This window comes from Lissotriton vulgaris, unplaced genomic scaffold (assembly GCF_964263255.1).
Source record: "Lissotriton vulgaris unplaced genomic scaffold, aLisVul1.2 SCAFFOLD_1627, whole genome shotgun sequence".
Lineage (NCBI taxonomy): Eukaryota > Metazoa > Chordata > Amphibia > Caudata > Salamandridae > Lissotriton > Lissotriton vulgaris.
In genome coordinates this window covers 412174-433418 of record NW_028246708.1, presented here as the reverse complement: position 1 = coordinate 433418, position 21245 = coordinate 412174, and the positions used below count along the sequence as shown (strand labels likewise).

The 21245-nt window shown below is 48.8% G+C and overlaps 1 protein-coding gene across 1 annotated transcript in view; it reads right to left on the bottom strand.

Annotated features, from left to right (window-relative positions):
• Positions 1 to 21245, bottom strand: part of ATP11B (ATPase phospholipid transporting 11B (putative)) — a 471244-nt gene that overhangs the window by 133666 nt on the left and 316333 nt on the right. Inside the window, exons 20-21 of the mRNA XM_086949489.1 lie at positions 17455 to 17608; positions 12228 to 12330 (exon numbers count right to left, since the gene is read on the bottom strand). Coding sequence (XP_086805615.1) covers positions 12228 to 12330; positions 17455 to 17608 — 257 coding nt within the window. The remainder of the gene's footprint in view (positions 1 to 12227; positions 12331 to 17454; positions 17609 to 21245) is intronic.

Sequence of the window (21245 nt, the reverse complement as noted above, 5' to 3'; positions counted from 1 at the left end):
ACAAAGGTAATATACCATTCCGGATTTGCTCAGGATAAAGCTTTTTTGTTATGTGGTGACGCCCCAGGATTAGGAGCCAGATTTCGAGGTCAGGACCTCAAATACTGAACTATATCATTTCCAAAATTTTTGCTTTTCTACTCTTTTTTTCAAAACCTCCTGTCACCTTTTTTTTTTAAAAGGTACTTGTTTTTACTGTTTATCAGTTTGGGATGGTGTTGTTTTGTACCCAGATATCTTTGTTAGTACTCAGTCACTGACCACTAAAGTCCAGACACTGGCATTCTACTTAGCAAAGGGGGGACCCAAAAGGTGTTTTTAAATGAAGGAGATAGGGATCAGATACTATTTAGTGTTAAGACAGGGCCTTCTAGTGTGTCTAGGGTTGCTGCCGCTTCTGTCCCTATCTACCTGTGCAAAGTATAGCAGGTCTTGACAAGACATGTAGTTCTGGTGCCAGGGAAGGGGATCAGACATTGTTAACATTATTTGTATACACTCTAAAAGACCTGACTGGGTCCAGTGAAGCTGTCCAAAAATGAAATGAGACAAAAGAGGTACAGTATACAATGAAAGGATAATTAATGTTTCTATGGCATTACAGACTTTTTTAAACAAACAAGGTTGAAGAGGATTGAAGAGCTAATTCTCTTTCTTCAGAATAACATGGTGTTTAACGTTGGTCTGTTTTAGCCTGTCCAAAACATTTCACAATAGCAAATGCAACTAACAGGAAATTGGAATATGAAGTGGTAATATGCCAATCATTCATTTTTTATGTAGAGATAGTTGTAAATGGCACTGTCTAAAATATGCTCATTTGCTGGGGTCAATCTTGATGGAGGGGTGTCCTTAAGTGGATGTTTGCATTCTGTATTAGGAAATTACCTTCAATTAATAATTTGCCAATAAACTAAACAGCACATCAGGAACTCTTTCAACACAATTCCTAATATTGAAAACAACTCCCTGATTTGAGCCGGTTTTAGATGAAATCGAACCCCTACTGGCAAAGACGTTATTTCTAAAGTTCAGATATAGTACGTTCCAGATAGAGACTTTCACATCAAGATTTTTAAGTGTAAGTCATGCCATTTAGGAGTCAAGGAGAACATCACACATGTTTTATTCTTCTACCCTGCATACGTTAATGCCAGAAGAAAATGGATAAAACCATTGGGCAGAAGCTTGAATGTCAGAAAATACAACAATATGTTGCGAATACTAAAAAGTGATAGCTCTAAACTCATTGTATTCGGCGTTAGTAGATTCCTACTGGCCACTAGTTTCACAAGGAAAAAGAAAGGGCTAAAATTCTAATAAATAAATATATGTTAACATAGGGGCTGTTCTCTGCATCAGTGTAATTTGTATTTGGGTAGAAGGATATGTAATATAAAATGCGAACCCTTTATTAGAATTAATTGCAGTTTTAACTACAATGTATTTATCGATATCATTGAAGATTTTTTTTAGCATTTTATTGATCATGTATTTTTTAAAGAAGTCTCTGTAAATTTGCACTTTCTGGAATTTTTTGCAAAAAATTCTAAATAGGAAACTAAATCGAAGCAATAAGATTGTTATTGACATTTATAGAGCGCTACTGCTACCCAAAGGTGTCCTGCCGCTATATGAAGTCCTGCTGAAACTATGAGAGTGGAAGAAGCAGCACTGATATTATTTTATAAAAAGCCATGTTTGTAATGCTTTCCTGAAGGCCACTAGTTCTGAGATGTATTGAGAGGTCATTCCATGCCTTGGCAGCATTGGCTACAAAACTTCTGCCCCCAACTGGCTTTTTTCACACGCGGCACCATCACCATTTTTGCATCCAATGACCTCAGCGGTCTTTTTGGTGCATACCAGCGTATTCTCTGTTGTAGGTAGTCTGGTCCAGTTCCGTGAAGGGCTTTGAAGACAAAACATAAGGGCTTAAATTGGGTGCGTTTTCTGACTGACAGCCCATGGAGTTTTTTCATATCTCAGCCGAGATGGAGGCATATTTAGGTATGCCGGTGAGAAGTTTGGCTGCTGCATTCTGCAGGATCTGCAATTTGTTCAGCAGTCCTTCCTGGATGTTAAGATATAAGCTGTTACAGTAGTCCAATCTGGACATTCTTAGCGCTGTGATGACTGATTTTTGGGAGTCTTTTGGGAGCAGAGGCATTATTTTCCTGCAGGATCTCAAGATGTAGGAAATCCGTGACGCCACTGTGTAGACCTGATCCCTAAAGCTAAGGTTGTTATCAATCCACTCTCCCATGTTTTTCACTTTCCTACTTGGATTGGAAAGGGGCCCTGAAGTGTCCGGCCAACAGTCAGAGGTCCAGAAATTAGGGTTATTGTCAAATAATACAACCTCCGTTTTACCGGAGTTGAGTTTTAGGCAATTTTGTGCCATCCAGACCCCATATTGTGTTTATACAATCCTGGAGCCGGGAGGCACTTCCAAGAATCTCCTCAGGCCATATAGACACCACTATTTGGGTGTTGTCCGTGTAGTAAGTCAGATTGAAACCAAAAGATTCAATTAGAGGCGCCAATGAGGACACAAATATTAAAAAGTATTGGACTCGGTGAAGACCCTTGCGGCATGCCACAGGGTAGGGGGAATGGATTTGCTTTGTACTCGCATAGAGCAACAGTTTGGGTTCTGTTGGATAAGAAGGAGTTGAAGAGTTTCCAGGTGGTGCACTGGACTCCAATTTTGTGCAATCGGCCCATCAGCAAAGCATGATGGATCATATCAAAGGCTGCAGAGAGTTCCAACATAATCAATGCAGCTTTTCCTCACTGATCCAGAATGGTCTTACTCTCCTCCGTGGATTTAAGTAACGCTGTCTCAGTGCTGTGCCCCTCTCTAAAACCGTACTGAGTTGGGTTTGGCGCCTGTGATTCTTGTAAAAACACATTGAGTTGTGTGTTCATGTTTCTCTCTATCATTTTCGCCGGGAGCGGTCATCTAGATATGGGCCTGAAGTTGTTAGGGTCTTTGGCATCCAAAGTAGGTTTTTTAACAGAGGCAGAAAGGATGCCTGTTTCCACTCTCTGGGAAAGTAGCCCTCTGAGTACATAGAGTTTATGATAGTGGTCAGGGTGCGTGAGATTGGCTCCGCTGCCAATTTGACTATTGATACTGGGAAGGAATCATACGGAGAGACAGATTTCACTTTCATGAGGAGATCAAGAGTGTCAAACTGGGGCAAGACTATCCAGTACAGAGATCTTGTTTCCGTCTAGCTTGGAACTAATCGTCAGACAGATAGTATTCATGATATTGAAGTCTGAGAAAGTTAAAAAAATAGCATTAACTTTATCAAAGAAGAACTTCGCTACTTTATTGCACAGTTTTTGGCTGGCTGGGATAGTGGGTACGATTGGATGGGTCAGGGTAGTAACAGTTATAAATAGCTCTTTTGTCTAATTGTTTGTTGATTTTGTTGGTGGAGTAGTCTAATTTGGTTTTCTGAAGCAACTGTTTATACTGGGCAATACTCAACTTTTATTCCTTTTTTTCCTTATCTTTGTATTTCTTCCTCCAGTTTCTTTCCAGGTGCTTGCAGCGTAATTTTATATTTCTGAGCTCCTGCGAGTACCATGGAGATGAAGGCTGCTGTCTATTAAAGCGAAGGAGTTTTTAGGTTTAAAGTATTTTATTGAAGTACAAAAAGAGCATGGGGAAGGGAATAGGAGGTCAAGTGAATACACAGTACAAGAAGCGGAACGTTGCAGCGGTTCAGAAGAAAAGAAGGGAGGCAGGAAGCCCCAGAGGGTAACAAGGCATAAGTCATAAAGCAATAAGGTATTGTGAATGACCCCCCAGGAGACCCCCACACCCTAAGCAAGGCAGAGCTGGAATAACGTCCCGCATTACAGTAAAAAAGAAAGCACACCATCCCTCCAACCCCCCGCCCCCAGAAAAGGAGAAAAAAGAGAGAAGCGAAGGAGGAAAAAGAAGAAAACAGTACCCCAACATCCCCGTCCGAAAATCAGCATTAAAAGCATATAACCCCGCGCCCCACCCCCAGCCCCAGACCCCCGAACCCGCACATTCACTCCACTGCAGCCGCCGGCGGTGTCAGCCTAAGGAGTCGCAGGTACCGTGGACATGTGAGTTCGCGAAACTCCGTGGACAGCAGTGCCAAAAAGGGGTGCCAGAGCTCTTCAAACTGGTCAACATTCCCAGCCACCGTGAGCGACATCTTCTCCATGCCCAGTACCTGCCAGAGCCTGTGTAGCCAACCAGTGATGGAGGGGGCAGTAGGGGTGCAAGGATGTTTTGGACCGCGGAACCTAGCGCAATCGCAATCTGCCTACCCCTACGGGACTTCAGCGGGTACATCAGGTCATTGGGGAGGCCTAGCAAGACATACGCGGGGAAGCGCGGGAGCTCGATCTCAAAATGCTCATCTACCTCGTCCAGGACCTCCTTCCAATAGGCCGACAGCACCGGGCACTCCCAGAGAATATGCGTGAGGGTGCCCTCCTGTCCGCAGCCGCGCCAGCAACCTTTATCACCGATTTTGCGCATCTCGTAAAGCCTCTCCGGGGTGTAATACCAATAGGTGGATACCTTAGTAAAGGTCTCCGTCAGCCCAGTGTGGTACGCAGAGTGCCTCGCCCGATACGCAATCTTGTCCCACTCCTTGTGGCTCAAGGTCCTGCCCAATTCCCTGTGCCAACGCTCCCTCCCTGGGTTATGATAATGAAACGGCGGGGGTTGGAGAAACTTGTACAAGTCGGTGATAAGCTTGGCATCCGAGGTCCGGGTCACCAGCCACCGCTCATAGGGCGTAATCGAACGGGCAGCGGCGTCGCGTACTGAGGGTTGAAGAGCCCAGTGGCGGACTTGCATATAACGCAGTCTGTCCCCCTCCGTCAGGCCAAACTCCTGTCGGAGCTGCTGGAAGGGGAGCACACCCTCCGGCCCGTAAATCTGGAAAAGCACCCTGCAACCCGCGCTCACCCAGTGGGAAAAGGCTCCCGGTTCCAGACCCGGAGTGAAGTCTGGATTGCCAGCAATGGGAGTGAATGGCGATGGAAAGGTGGTGAGTTCACGAAGCTCACACACCGCGTCCCACACTCGCAGCGGAACCCGGGTGATAAAAGAGGCGTAGAGATTAGGCGGGCGGTGAGTGCGCCGCAGGAACGGGACTTCCTGGAGGGTACGGCCCGCAACTGCCTGATCTTGAAAGAGCCAATGCTTGTCTGATTCCCACCGGCTCCATTCCACCAAGTACCGAAGTTGCGCCGCCTGAAAGTACTTCCGGAGGTCCGGGACCCCGAGACCCCCCGCCTCCGGAGCAAGCATGGAGAGGACCCGCTTCATCCGCGGCTTACGACCCTGCCACACAAAGCGGGAGATGTCTGCCTGCGTCTGCCGTATCCAACCTACAGGAGGCTGGAGAGGCAGAGCACGAAAAAGATACAAGATCTGAGGTAGTATCGTCATCTTCACCGCTGCGACGCGGCCCAGCCACGAAAGCAGGCCTTTGTTCCATCGGCCGAGTTCGTCTCTAACTTTTTTGCCCAGAGAGGAATAGTTAGCGGCGACCATTGCAGGCAGGGAGGGAGCAAGCAAAATACCCAAGTAAGGCACCGTGGAGGAGGACCACTGCAGAGGAAAAAGACGCTGAAGGTCCCGCCTGGTGTCGACAGAGAGCGACACGTCTAGGGCAGCCGACTTAGTCATATTCATTTTAAAGCCCGCCACGCGGGCAAAGGAGTCCAGCTCCTGGACGCAGGCAGGGAGCGACCGTTTGGGGTCATCCAGGGTCAGCAAGACATCATCCGCATATAAGCTGACAGTATGCGTGTATTGCCCCATCTTCACCCCAATAGCGTCCGGGTTATCGCGAATCCTCTGGGCAAACGGCTCCATATAGAGGGCAAACAGGAGCGGCGAAAGGGGGCAACCCTGTCTCGTGCCGCGTTCAATGGCGAAGCTGCTGGAGCTGTGTCCGTTGACACGCACAGATGCTGACGGTCTCCTATAACAATTGAAGACCATAGTGCGGAACTTCTCGCCGATCCCCAGTTTCCCAAGGACCAGCTCGAGGTACGGCCAATGAACCCTATCAAAGGCCTTCTCCGCGTCGACCGATAGCAGCATCCGCTCCCCCGGGACGCGTGAGGCCTTTTCTAGCACGTGTGTCACCCTTTTGGTGTTGTCGACCGTCTGCCTACCGGGTACAAAACCGGCCTGGTCCGCCTCCACCAAACCTGGCAGGTGTAGACCCAGCCTGGCCGCCAGGATCCCCGTGTAAAGCTTGAGGTCCACATTCAAAAGCGAGATGGGCCGGTACGAGCCGCACAGAGTCCGGTCCTTTCCCGGTTTCGGGATAACCGACACAGTCGCCGAGAGAAGGTCTGGCGGGATAGCTCCTGGGTCGGAGAAGGAATTGAATAAGCGAGCCAGGAGAGGCGCGACAGTGGGACAGAAGGTCTTGTAGAACAAGGCCGTATAGCCATCCGGGCCCGGAGCCTTGCCGTGCTTGAGCCGAGCGATAGCGGAGATGACTTCCTCCACGTGAATATCCCTCTCTAGGTGGTCCGCCTGAGCGGAATCCAGGGTCGGGAGGGTGACGGAGTCCAGATAGGCTTCAGCCTCAGCCTCTCCCGGTGGGGAGGGCTCTGCAGCATACAGCGCCTCGTAAAAGGCACGAAAGGAATCCGCCACCGGAAACCGGGACCCCCATCTACTCCCACTAGCTCTTTGACCACGTTGCGTTGCTGCGCTGCTCTGAGCCGATGGGCCAGGAGCTTACCGCACCTATCTCCGCCGGTGTAATAGGCATGCTTCAAGCGTAAAGCCGCATACTCCGCCCGGTCCAGGTCCAACGCAGAGAGGAGTTTCCGCGCCGCCTTCAGCTGCCGCCAAACACGAGGAGCCCCCGTCCGGCGGTGAACCTGTTCAAGTTCCCTGACCTGCGCCGTCAGTTCCTCCCTCTTGCGGTGGCGCTCCTTATTCTCCGCCGAGGAGATGGAGATAAACTCCCCCCTGATGACTGCTTTCAAAGCCGCCCACTGCGTCGCCAGGGATGTATCGGAGTTGTCATTGTGGGTCAGGTACTCTCGGATGACCTCCTCTATTCGCTTCACCACCGGTTTCTTATGGAGAAGCGTGTCCCGAAGCCGCCACATCCCTCTGGAGGGGGGGGCCGCCGGCCAAGCAAAAACTCCGGAAACCGGCGCATGATCGGACAAGGACAAGACCCCGATGTCCGCCGCCGTGGCGGCCGAGCGAAGCGGGCCGCTCACCAGGAGATAATCTAACCGCGAATAAGTGCGGTGTGCGTGGGAAAAATACGAGTAGTCCCTGTCGGTGGGATGCATGGTGCGCCAGAGGTCATGTAGATCCATCTCAGCAATCTGGTCTTGCACCGCCTTAGAAAGTTCCCCCGTCTGCGGAAAGCGCTGGGCAGACCTATCCAGGGTGGAGTTGAAGGCCATGTTCAGGTCTCCCCCCAAGATAATATGGCGGTCGGGCGAGGCAGTAACGTCCACTAACACAGAGTCCAGGAAGCGATCCTGGTGGTCATTCGGGCTGTAAACGGAACCAACCGTAAAGGCAACACCTCCCAGACGCATGCGATACACTAGAAGCCTCCCCTTCTGCTCGGCATGTTTATATAACACCTCACCCCTGAAGGAGCTAGCTAGAAGAATGGCCACCCCCGCAGTCTTAGTCGCAGCCGAGGAAAAGAGTTGCGTGGGGAACTTGGCAGATCGCAACCTATGGCAGTCTTTAGAGAGTAAATGGGTTTCCTGCAGGAGGCAAATATCCGCCTGCGACCCCTCTAGCAGGGAAAGGATCGCCCTACGCTTTACAGGGTTATTCAGACCCTTAACATTAAGGGTCACCACTTTCAGGGGTGGCATCGCTCACGGGGAAGCAAAACGCTATGCAGCAAGCGAGGGATCAGCGGGAGGGGCACGCGGGGCAGGGGAGCAGGGAAGGCCAGAATCGGCTTCGCAAGTGTTCGGACAGTATCGGACGGGACCCCCCCAGCACCAAACCAGTTCTTAAGCCCCCCCAAAACCAACCCATGGCAACCAGCCAAAACCAAAAACAAGAAAAAACACCCCATTGTCTCAGTCCAGCCCAAGAGGGCGAGTCTGCAGAAAACAGTCAAGTGGACGTCCAGCCACACACCTCCAACCGCCCCCCCCCAACCCCCAACCCCAGCCCAGCATCATAGAAGCTAAGAATCTCTCCCCCCGGAGTGAAATTAGGCCGTCTGGGCCACGCCGTTAGATTCAGGCAAGTTCCTGGCCGCAGTCCTCAGGGCCTCCGCCATATCCGCCCTGATGGTAGGAGAGTCAGGACGACTCACTGTCGCCGACGATTGGCGCCTCCTCGATCTCCGTCGGCCTCGCCGCTCGGGGCGCCTCCATGCGGGCGTAGCTCCTTCTTCCTCCGTAGCTGTGAGTCCCAGCACCACACAGACATCCTGTAGGGAGCGCAGCTGATGTAGCACCCCATTCCATCGAAAGATAAGACGGAAGGTGTGACCCCAGGAATAGGCCGTCTCATGCTCCCGCAGAAAGTCCGTGGCGATGCGGAAAGACCTGCGCTTCTGCAGTGTGATGGCGGACCGGTCTTGATAGAGCGCCACGGGTTGTTCTCGGAAGGACAGCGGTTGCTTCCTGCGGGCCTCCGTCATGATGCGCTCCTTTAAGGGGAAATCCGGCAGGAATGCCAGGATATCAGGCGGGGGCGCCGATGACTGGCGCTGGCGGCCCACCCTATGTGCTCTGTCGATGCGGATCTGGAAGTCCGCTCCTTCTTCCAAGATGTCGCGGAACAGGTCCTGCAAATAGGCCACTAGGTCCGCACCCTCATCCGCGGACGGAACGCCTCGCACCCGGATGTTATTCCGTCTGGACCTGTTCTCGAGGTCCTCCGAGTGGGCCTGGAGCTCGACACACTGCTCCCGTAGGCGGAGGACGTCCTGCTGGAGGTGGACTATCTCTTCGTCACGACGCTGGGCCGCCGTTTCCACAGTGTCGACCCGCTCGCCCAGGCCTTCGACCTCCCTACGCACTTCACGAACCTCTCCGGCCACCTCGGTCTTGAGAGTCTGGAATTCCTCCTTGAGGGAGCTGAATAAGTCCTCCATAAAGGACCTCGTGACTGGTGGTTCGCCTCCGGTGGCGTCCGTGGAGGCCCGGGAGGACCCCGGGGACGGCTGCGTCCTGTCGCGTAGTTGCTGGGACCTGCCGAGCATTTCCGGCAGAGTGCGATCTCCCCGTGCCCCCCCCCCGTCTCCCAGCCATCCTGGCCTCCGCGGTGGATGAGGCCTAGAGCCAGCCGTTGTGGATGTGCCCAACTGCTCGAGGGCACCAGATGTGAAGGCCTCACCGAGGACAAGGGTGGTGCGTCACAGGCGACAAAATGGCGGCCCGGGTCAGGGCGAGACGACCATCGAGCCAGTCAGGGTGGTCAGCAATGTTCAAAATGGAGGCTTTCAGCTGTGTGCACCCAGGGAGGGCAGCAGATGTGTGGGCACGCGGAGGAACCAAAGCGCCCGTATGATAAGGGCGCGGGCGAGGGCCACCAGTTCCAGCTCCACCGAGACAAGATGGCGGGAGGGCGGAACCCGGGAGGGCAGCCTAGGCCAGCAAATCTATGGGCGACCCTTAAACAACAATGGGTCGGGAAGGAGCGAAACCAATGCCTCCCATGAGTACCGGCCAGCACGCCCGGGCCGGGCCCCGCTCAGACTCCGTCGTCCTTCACTTCCAAGCTCGGGGTCCGCAAGGCGTCACACACCGACATCCATGGCCGGGGGGTGAATCGCCGTCGCCAAGCTGGGGCCTGTCGTCCAGCGATGGTTCTTGCCACAAGGGCGCCGGCCAGGAAGCTTCCACACTCCACGGAGTCAGTCTAGTCCGCTCCCCGGGGTCTCCAGCTTTTCAGCACTCGGCCCAGTCGAGGCGCGCGGACAGCGCCGCGATATGCTCCGCCTCCAGGCCCTTCTCCTCGGGGCGACCCAGGCTCTGCTCCCCGGAGCGATCGTTGAGCAAACTTTTCGGGGACTTCCCCCGGGGCAACAAAAGTCAAGGTGGTATCAAAATGTGCTCCAAGAACTCCGGCACAGTTCTCTCGCCCGCAGTGCAGCCGCGGGGGGAGAGAAGCGCAGGAATCGGGGCTCGAGCTGAGCCGGGCCGGGGGAGCTATGGGAGGAAGCGTCCGCTCACCCCGCCATCTTGGCCACGCCCCGCGAAGGAGTTTTTTTTGGGGCGCAAGCTTATTTCCTGCTGGCTCTAACCAGTTTGAGTAGGACCTGGTTGCTTCGTCCAGATCTCTGGGTGGCGCGGTACAAATTGAGGATAGTGCTTTCTGCAAATCCTTAGCTTGCACTTCATTCCAAGCTCTTTTCTCTACATATTTTGTCAGTGGTTTGGGTGCGGCGTAATCAGTGACCGTGAGCTCGAATAGTATGGCCTTGTGGTCTGTTCAGACCAAGGGATGAAGGCCAGTAAACCTCAGTTGTGGGATATTAGAGAAAATGCTATTTAAAGTGTGGCCTGCCAGGTGAGTGGCAGCCGTCACTAGTTGCTCTAAACTTCCACGATTCATTGGTCTAGAAGATTGATGGCATCTATATCTGAAAGCAGCTCCAGATGGAAGTTGAAATCTCCGAACACTGTGTAGGAGTTGGCACTTATCCCATTTTCCATAATGCAGCCTGCTTGATCTAAAAACCGCCATCCAGGCCCAGAGGCCTACAGACGAGGGTGCCTCTAAAAGTATAGTGATGTGAGAGCTGAAAGCAGAAATCCAGTGCTTCACATTCCTCACTAGCTTGTGGATTAAAGGTAGCAGTGATTGATTTATGATATATGACCGTTAAACCCCCTCCTTTCCTCTGTGACCTATTCAACGTATGGCAGAGATAATTCGGAGGAGTGGCTTTAACCCCTTCGAGGCTGATGACGAGCTGGGCTCGTCATGGTGTAGCCTTCTCAAACACTGATGACGAGCCCAGCTCGTCATGAACAATGGGTTTTTTAAAAAGTCAGCATAGAAGGAGAATCAACGCAGCGCGCATGTGGTTAACTATGTCAGAGCCAAGCTTCTGTGATAAATGCAATATTTATCTTCTCATCCTCGATAAGGGAGGCGCATTCAGTGCTCTGTTTGACTAAGGACCTAGCGTTAAGAAAAACACACTTCCAGACTATAGAAGGATTTTCCTTTACTCTCCCTGGCAGTTTATGGTTACTACCAGCAACTGATTGGAATAATAGTTCATGTAGTTTAGAACTTCATCCCGGGCAAATCACTTATGCCTGTGGGGACCTGAATTTGAGTTGATTGGCACAGCAAATCTTGTCTATGTCAGTCTTGTTTAAACTTTTTAGGAAGCTGCTACAATGCATTTTTATACCAGATGCGTTTTGTGCAGGGGGGCTGGCGCGGAGCACAGATGGGCGCAGACGGTTGGGGGGGGGGGGGGGGGGTGCTGGGAGACTAGCCCCAGCCCTGTGTACTCGAAAAATGGCAGCCGCCGTTTCATGTGCGGTCCCCGGGAGCCTAAAGGTTCTGAGCAGTGCAAATATCGCAAATGCAAGTAAGCAAGTTTTCAGGTTATTTTAAGAACAGTTCTTAAAACAAATTGGTCTCTGCCAGCTCAAGCCTCAGGACGACTTCAGGATACGCGCTCGCGCCCGCCTGGCTTTAAGTACCTTCAGGGGGGAAAGACTAGACCGCAGCCCTGTGTACTCCCAAAATGGCGGCCACGAATGTCACGTGCAGTGCCTGGGAGCCTAATGGTTCTGAGCAGTGCAAATATCGCAAATGCAAGTAAGCAAGTTTTCAGGTTATTTTAAAAACAGGTCTTAAAACCAATTTAAACTAATCAGTGGTCTCTCCCGGTTGCCAAGATAAGAATTGAAGATTTGCAATTGTGTAATTGTAGTGTACCACCAGAAAATTATGATGTTGCTAACTGTAATTATTATGAGGATCAATGCATTGCGTGTGTTTTTAAGAAATGTTTTGTAGTATTTTAATGATGCTTTGATGATTCTGTGAATCGAATAAAGATCTTTTGAATTGGAAAAAACAGAGATTGCAAACACAATGTAATACAATTTACTATGGTCAATACAATATTTAATTACCATTCCAAAAATGAGGGGAAACACTGAAAACACTCAACGTGTACAAGGCCGAAAGGTGTACAAGGCTGAAAGGCTGCAAAGAAAAGACTTACCTATTCCAACATGCGCTTCCTGTATCATGCTTACATCATTAGCACCATCACCAATAGCCAATGTGATGGGCTTCTCTGGAGACGTTTTTATTAATCGTACTACCTGCATGAAAGTGATTTTAAATTAGATATATTACAGATGTTCATTTTATTTGAAGCAAATCCTTACTAGGGTAAGCTGCCTGTGTAAACACCCCCACTAATCCCAGTCAATAGTCTCAAAAGTGCACATCAGACGTAAGACAAAAGGTCCCACAGACTCAAAAGCAACAAATTACATACAACACCACCATACAACCGAGACACACACATGAATGAATGGTATAGCACATATGATAATAGTTTGTGTTGTGAAATAGATTTTTTGGTTGCAGTTTGAAAATGTATGCTACAGTTTTACAAAATGTCTACCCAGATGGAGCCATTAAAACTACTTTAAAAGACGGGGAGAAGTTTAGATGTAATCACTGACGTGCCATGTGAAGAGTATATGTAGGTACAAACCCCACAATGGTAAAGAACGTAGTTACAGTACATAGTTAGCATAACTGAAAGAAGCAAAAAAGTGTTCACAAATTCAAATTTACCCTAATTTCTAGATTCTGGCCAATTTTCATATTGACTCACGCTTTTACCACAGTTAAAAGTACATTTTTGAATGGTGTCCATAACTGAATACAACTTTTTAAATGCAGTGTCTTAGTAGCTTATGAAAACACAGGAAAGAGGCATTCAAAATTTAAATATTTCCTCAAAGGAACAATTCACAAGTGAACTGCAGTAATGTGTGGAGCATCATAGGCAATTCCCCAGTTATCCATTCTGAATTGAGACACATTACAGAGACAGACTTCTTATTGCTCTCTGAGGACATTCTTGAAGATGCCATCTTGGGGTGCAAATGCCCAGTCATTGTTTTAGCTGGGTAGCAAATCTGTGGGGATTTTTTAATTTTAGTGCTCAATATGTGCTTCTTTGAGTATAAACTATGTTCTCAACCTTGCTAATAAAAAGAGGTATTTGGGATTTCTATTCAAATCAGCATTAACTTTTTTCCTAAGAACTGGAGAAAGGAGATCAAAGAACAAGTTAATTACCTATGGTAACACTCTTTCTTGTAGAGTCTATCTATCCGCAGATTCCTCAACTTTTGAATATTTCCCCATGCGTCACACTTGCTCTGGAAACTTTTCCATAGTACCTCTGTGCAGCAGTAGATGGCACAGATACCATTCCACTCCAAGAATGACACGCAAGGCCTAACTAGGAGCCACTCCTGCACGCTCATGTCAGTTGCTTTCGAGAGTACCAAGCCATGCAGAGCCTCAAATGTAAATTGATGTAACCAATGTGTAGATTCCTAAATTTTGGATCATATTGGTGGATTCGAACGACAGAAATGGGAGGTCAGTGGGGAATCTGCAGGTAGAGTCTCTACCAGAAAGAGGGTTAACGAAGGTAAGCAACCTGTTCTTCTGATAGAGGCATCTAGTTGCAAATTCATCACCTTTTGAATAGACACAAAAGCAGTACCTATTTGGTTGTGGATCTGTGAATTATATCCAAAAAATAAAGTCTTGCTGGACCGAGTGAGCAAAATGGCCCTATATGCAAAATATACTGTCTAGACAATAGTGCTTCATGAATGTATGGAGGGACACCCATGAAGTTGCAAGGTAAATGTCCAGTACAAGGACTCCATGAGCCAATGGAGTGGTAGCAGTTTTGGCACTGGTAGAATGAGCTCGCAGGCCTTCTGGAAGCTATTTATCAATGCGTAGCAGATCTTAATGAAACGCTCGATTCAGTGGGAGATGGTTCTCTTCTGCACTGCCCTGTGTTTTTTTGTTTTTTTTACCGTGCTAACTCCCCAAAGAGCGGATGGTCCACCCAGCATTCTTTGGTACTATCTCTAGAGAAGCTCAGTACTCTATTTGGGTCCAAGCGATGGTCTCGCTTTTCTCCTCCTTATAAGAGTGAGGTAGAACATAAAACGCTGCAAGGCAATGTTCTGGCCTTGCGCACGATCTGCAGGAGCCACCTGTCTGAAGCTAAGGCTTGTCAACCTAGTAAGAACTGTTGGATTCTGCCTCCCACTAGTTAGCTGTGCAAAATTACGGGTATGCTAAAGAGGTTTCGCAGGTGGTGCAATGGACTGGGCGTACTGTTGACCTTGACTGTATGGACGGTGTGCACTATTGCCTCAAACCCAAAACTGCAGGGTTCCTTGCAGAGGTTGGACAGGCTGGCTGTATGGGACAGCTCTACCAAGCCATGAAAGAAGCAGCAGGGTCGGTGCAGCTGGAGAGGCGGTTAAGCTCAGAGAACATGCAGTGGCCCTGCTAGTTTTGAATCCCTCTAAGGTAGAATCACCCTCGTCTCAAAATAGGCAAGTCTAATCAAAGGGCATGTCCATAAGGGAAGACTAGACATCACCAGAGAACTCAGTTGGATGCAGCCACTTATGGAGACGAATGGCAACCCTGGTGTCAATTGTGGGCCCACTTGAATCAGGAATGTCCAAGCCACAACGAATTGTGAACTTGGCCACATCACAACAGTCTTGGATGTTTTGGGTAGGGAAGGTCAGATATCTTCGGGGATGCCAGGAAGGACTTGAGCCACAGAGTCCCAAAGGGCGTGGGAATAGCGTCCCAGGAGGTAGTTGGCATTTACTGAATGGAGAGCCAGGCTGGTGGAATAGAAAACGTGCATCCCAAAATTCTATAACAGTTAGGACTCCCTATTGGGAATATACCTAGAAAAGTGTTTTAGTTAAATCTGCTTGTGGACCCTTGAACCACTAAAATGTTGGGGGGATGAGTGTGGAGAAAGGAACGGAGGGTAATCCGTGGTGGGTGATGGCATCTCACTGTCTTGTGACTAGAGGTCCAAAGCAAGACTTGACCCAGGCTTCCAACAAGGTATCTGTTACTGTCTCTTTGAATGGCAGAAGGAGCTCAGAAGATGGTTGCCTGGGCTGGAGGAAATCCGTTAGCACATTTGCTTTTACCTTCACGGTGTGGAGCTGGGTGTCAAAGACTTTGGCTGCCCTACCATGTTTCCATGGCATAAAAAACAAGATTCTTCGGTGACTGGGCCAGGCCGTTAAAGAAGACCCCTATCGGGGGAGGTATTGAGGCCATCAGACTCCTCCAAGTCATTCCACTAATAATAATAAAAGGACTGAGCGACTTCACCCGCTGCATACTCAACGACTGAGTCTGCGCGAAAAGAGAGTGTAGGGAATGTGTTATCCCTAGTGAAGCAGAAGATCAAGTTGAGGAAGCAGCACCTCAACTGTGTTTGGACGTGACCTAAGTCGAGGTCAGACTAGTGCAGAGTAGGAGAGTACTATATGCATCTCCTCGGCCGGCATCAATAGAATTGGCACAGGCGTTGAGGTTCTATGAACCGGCATGAAAGGTGGTACCAGAGGTGAGGTCAGAATCCATATGGAAGGCTTCTTGGCTCTGAGGGGCCTAGCAAAGATTTGAATAGTCAAAGTATGGCCTTGCATGGACACTCAGTTTGTGCCAGAACCATTTGCGGGATTCGATACAAGTCGAATTACTCCAGGAGTAAGATTAAAAGCCATGGTGCCACACCTGAGCCTTTTTAGTTGAATGTGAGAGGGGGCGTCCACCTTTGATTTTTTAAAATGTTTTTTCATTGACCTATCCGTCTATTTAGATCTCAGTGAAGACTAGCCTCTGGAACACCTTCATTGACTCCTAAATCAAGAATGTAACTGAACGTTCGACTTGGACCAGTCTTGTTGCGGAGTCTTCTAGTGTTTGGCTATATAGAGTTTTGCTTCACATGGGCTTTAGATTCACAAACATGCTGTCACTGCAGGCCTCAGAGTTGTGACTTGTTCCTGGCAACACACAATCACCTAATGGGATCTATCATAGACATTAGTTTGCGACAATCCTTACAAGCTTAAAACCTGCTGTTTTTGGAGGGTACATTCCTTTGCACATCGTAAATTTTGAACAACATTTTCTGAATCATCGCCTGCTGGGGTGGAAAAAACAGAAACAGACATCAGCGGGCGGAGTGGCACCTATAAAGACCTTGCACAGCATTCCACAGGTGAAATGACACCACCAACTGGCATGTGGAAGCTACTACTGAAAGTGTTCAGAATCCAAACTGGCAACTGGAGAAACTAATGAAAAGCTCAGGAATCTACAACTAGAAGTCTCGATTAGAAATAGGACTACCATCTGAGGCAAGGATATCCATTCACCAAAAGTGCAGAACCTTCCTTCATGGTAGCACTCTCTTTTAGACAGTTACCTCTAACTTACTTACACTAAGTAAGGAAGTAGGTTGATTGACTAAAATCAGAAACTTGCTGATGCTGTAGCCCTTATGCCAGAACCTACTAGTCTTTAAACTACCATTACAAAAGGTCACATTCTGATGAGAATAGGTGTTAGAAAGGATAACTTAACATCTCAGAAGCTATAATACCTCCCATGAAGATAGTCTGTTTAGACCGGTAGTGGGTGAATTACTGTCCAAGCCTACCTTAACATTATTTCGAATGCTAATTTGAGGGAGCAGATGAATTGCACATTTTTTCTGCAGTAATTTGGCAATGAGAACATAACAGTAGAAGGCTGGTGAGTCCTGGGAGTGTAAGAATACTAACCACTCGCATGTCCTTTGATAGCAGCAAATGAGGATGATATACTCTTTGTTGTGCAAAGTAAAGTTGGCATGAGATAACAAGATGGCATTTCTGATATTAATTTCTCGTGGACCTTCAGAGTCAAGTACTATTACAATAACAGGCACACGTACACAATTGCTGCCAGAAGAGACAAAGGCCCCCAAATGCAGGGTGATTAGTCTTTATGACAATACACATTCCGGCGTAAATTCAGGACATAAAGGAATAGTCTTAGTGGGCAGAGGACCTCACTTAGAATGAAAACCTCAACTCATGTCAGTTTCCAGTTCTGGACTTTCGTATGTCAGATTAACGCTTTGTGCATGTTGCAGTCTTGTTTTGCTTCCACTGAATTAATGAGATTAACAGACTTGATAACAATTTGCAGGTGAAAAGTTCAGGAATAGGTACACTGTCCATGTAAATGCATCAATTCATGCATGCACATCTGTTTGATGTCAGCATGCATGCAAGTCCATCAATAAATATGACTAGACACACACACACACTTATGATCTATCTGAAATGGAAGTAGGTGCCTACCTTTGCCTTCTGCAGAGGTGCCATTCGACAACACAAAACGGCAGAACAACTTCTGGAAACATCCATGAACAGCTTTTCGTGTTCCCTGAGTGCAAGCGAAAGGCTGGCTCCATCAACAACCAACCCATGCTGGATGACATGGTCTTCTTTAAGTCTTGAGGAAAACAAGTACACAAAACCTCAAAAAAAGAACTTTACTCAAAATGCACTTTTCAAGTAATCCACTTACACATGTTAATTTGTCATTTTCAACAGCATCCTTCAATAAAGGAAGACAACTCCATTTTATTTTACTTTTCTAGTGATCGTGCCTTCTACCAAATGCATCAGAAATGCAAGCTGCACATAGAATATATACACATAACATGTCAGTGAAATAGGATGTGTCCCAGGAGATACACATTACTGTTACTAATTAAACCAACACGACAGAGGAAAGATCAAATTCCTCATGATTAATATAGTGCATTCTATTTAACAAGATATCTCACCGCTTACAGCCTCTTGTAATCTAAATTGCAATGCCTATACTAATTAGATTGTCTTACTGCATGCATATGATCCGGATACATTCAAACTCCACACACAAAAACAGCATGGATTAAACCATATATGTAAATTTCATACTATTGTGTCCTGCGCTGGATAGCACCTCTACTTCGCAAGTCACCAAACCCAGAGCGCGAACGGTACTCCTGGACATATGTGACACCTTTTACCTCTCGGACACATGGCGACGTCGCCACCCCTCTGAGCCCGGTTACACGCATTACTTGGGACAACATGACACAGGGACCCGTATGGACTACTGGCTCTAGTCAGCTGCGGCCTACACATGGTACCATTCTATTCAGACCCTTCGCAGAACATTCTCTGATCATTCACTGGTGCTGCTCCACCTCAAGATTCCACGGCCTGAGGGATATGAGCGTCAGTGACGTTTTCCCAGCAGAGCCCTCAATGACGATTTATTTAATTTAGAAATCGGGGAGGCCATAGAAGAGTATTTTCAGATAAATACTGGAACAGTGGACACATGGGCGGTCTTAGGGGACATTAGACATTAGCTTACATTAGAGGCGTGTGTATTTCCAAACACACCAGTGTCCTAAAGGGCCTGCATGCCATCATTACTAGGCTAGAGGGTGACTTGTCCAAATTAGACGATGAAATGAGGGGGAGTTCCCCCAGGGAGTGCAAGAGGTCTGCCACACTGTGGAGATGGGAGTTGACTGCCTGGGACGAGCCCGCATGCACCAGTCAGAAATCGAAACAGGGGCAATAAAGATGTGCTCTAACCACCGCCATTATCCCGGTGAACACACGTGGGGCACAGGTAAGGCCATAGGGTAGCATTGTGAACCTCATGGCCTAACGTTGACTGCAGGTAGGACAGGCAGGATGGGGATGTGCATGTGTCCTGCAAGTCCAATGCTACCATCCATTCTCCTGGGTTCAGGGCAGACCGGACTTGTGTGAGAGTGGGAATTTTGAATTTCTCCTTTTTCGGGAAGAAATTGAGAGGTTGCAGGCCTAGAAAAGGATGAAGGCCTCCGTCCTTCTTCAGCACCACAAAGTAGCGGGAATAGCAACCACAACCTACTTCTGATGCTGGCACCCTCTCTAAGGCTCCCTTGGACAAGAGAACTGCCACTTCCTGGCGGAGAAAGGAGAGATGGTCCTCCATCAGCCTATCAGAAAAGGTGGCATGGATGGAAGGGCGGTCATGAGTGAGGGAGTAGCCAGTTGGAGAATCTGGAGAATTCAGTTGTATTGACCTCCAGTTGTGCAGGTGATTGTTCCTGGGTTGGAAAGCTTGCGTGCAGTGGTGGCTGGACAGGTACGGACGCAGCTGGAAAACCCTTCTGTGTCCACAAAAGGAGTGAAAGACTGTCTTAGGTTGACAGAGGGCATGAAAAGGCCCAAGGAGCTGGCCATAGATCTGCTGTCCTTAAAGCACTCCAGTGCATAGTCTGCCTGGTCTCTAAAGAGATGGGAGTCATAAAAGGGCATGCCCACAAGCGAAGCTTGGACATCTCCTGAAAAGCCAGTTGGTCTCAGCTAGGCATAGCGCCATAAGGCCACCGACTAAGAAACCATTCTGCCTAACAAGTCGGTCATGTCCAGCCCTGACCGCCAAAGAGGGCAGGTGAAGTTCCATGACCTCGCCCGCCCTAGCAAATGAGGCACACTCTTCTGTATCCACGGTAGGAGGGGAGACCAAGTCAGGACCTGGGGAATTGCCCAGTCATCGGACGCCTGCCTATTCCTCAGACCAGTCCATAATGGGGTCTAGAGGCTGGTATTCTTCAGGGTCCAGAGGCACCTCCCAATCTTCCTAGCCCACAACAACGTGCTCAGGTACGGAGGGAATTTCTCTTGTCAGCGCCAGCCCTTCCGTATCAGAGATAAGATAGGGGACAGTGCCGCTGGGTGCGTCAGCAGTGGGACTGGCGCTGGGGAAGGTCGAGGTGGATCGACCGGCGCCAGCCCGGATTCATCTGTGGATCCAAAGGGCCTGACTAGTGCCAAGGGACTACCAGCCAGTGGGGAGCCAGTAGGGGAACCACAGGTCATGAAGGCGCTCCAGTGGGGACAGGCTTTCCAAATATGAGGTGGTGGCCTCACAATTCTCAGAGTTGGGCGGGGGTCACCCTGGCTTCCGGAAACTCGGGGTAGTGCGGAGTCAACCCAGGCAAAACTGCAGAGCCAGGCCTCCAGTGATGAAGCTCCCTCGTCTCGTCACTTAGATGGATGGGGTGAAATTGTAGACCTCCAAGACTTCTTGCAGTTTTTCTTCTAGTGGGACTCACTGGAGCGATCCTGGGATCTTCCTCTCGACCGGGATCAAGACCATTGAGGCGTTACACGTCAAGCAGCAAGGAGCTTGAGGGATCGCTCCCTCAAGGACTTGGGATGCATGGTGTGACAATGGATGCAGGTCTTGGTGCCATGGTTGTGCTCTGGACACCAGAGACAGATGAGGTGCGGGTCCTTCACAGACATTTGCCAGAGACACGTGTCGCAGGGCTTGAATCCAGCCTTCCTCGTAGACACCCCTGCCACACCACGAGACAAGTCTAAAAAAATTTGACAAAAAGCTGAAAAAAGAAAGTCAAAACACAACTGGGGGTACCTTTCTCCGGATCTGCACTGACTGGCACAAAAAGATAAGAACTTATGTCCGCAAGCTGGGGTGGCACCTATATAGGCACCAAGCACATCACTTACGGCACGGATTATGTCAACAACAAGCGCACAGGGGTACTGCTCATGAAAAATTTCTAGAACCATGTGTGATACCTAGGGATATTTCGAAGGTAAGGAATCTGTGGCTAGAAGTCTCCATCACACAAAAAAATAATGGTAATGGTGGATAGTAGTGAGGATTGTTGTCATGGTATTGATGGTGGGAGAGCTCTTGGTGGTAATGGTAAGGTAATGCTACCAGTAATGGTAGTGGCTGTAAAGAAGGTGATTGTAATAGCAGTACTAATAATGGCAGTATTTGTGGTAGCAATAGATGTGAAGCACTGCACTCAAGATCTCAAAAGGTTAGGTGTTGGAACTGCAGAACGTTTGATAAACATTAGCATGCAGTTTGGCTGTCCAAGGCTTGGTCTATAAAATGAAAGGCATCAGTGGGGCTGCAATTTAAATAAAATGAGCAGCCTAGTAAGCACATCAAAGCAGCTGGCTGGCATAGGATTGGAAGAGCTGGAGCCAAGACTGCTGAGCTGTAATGGAACAGTGACAAGAAGGGCAGGGACGAGAGGAGAATGGCACAGTAA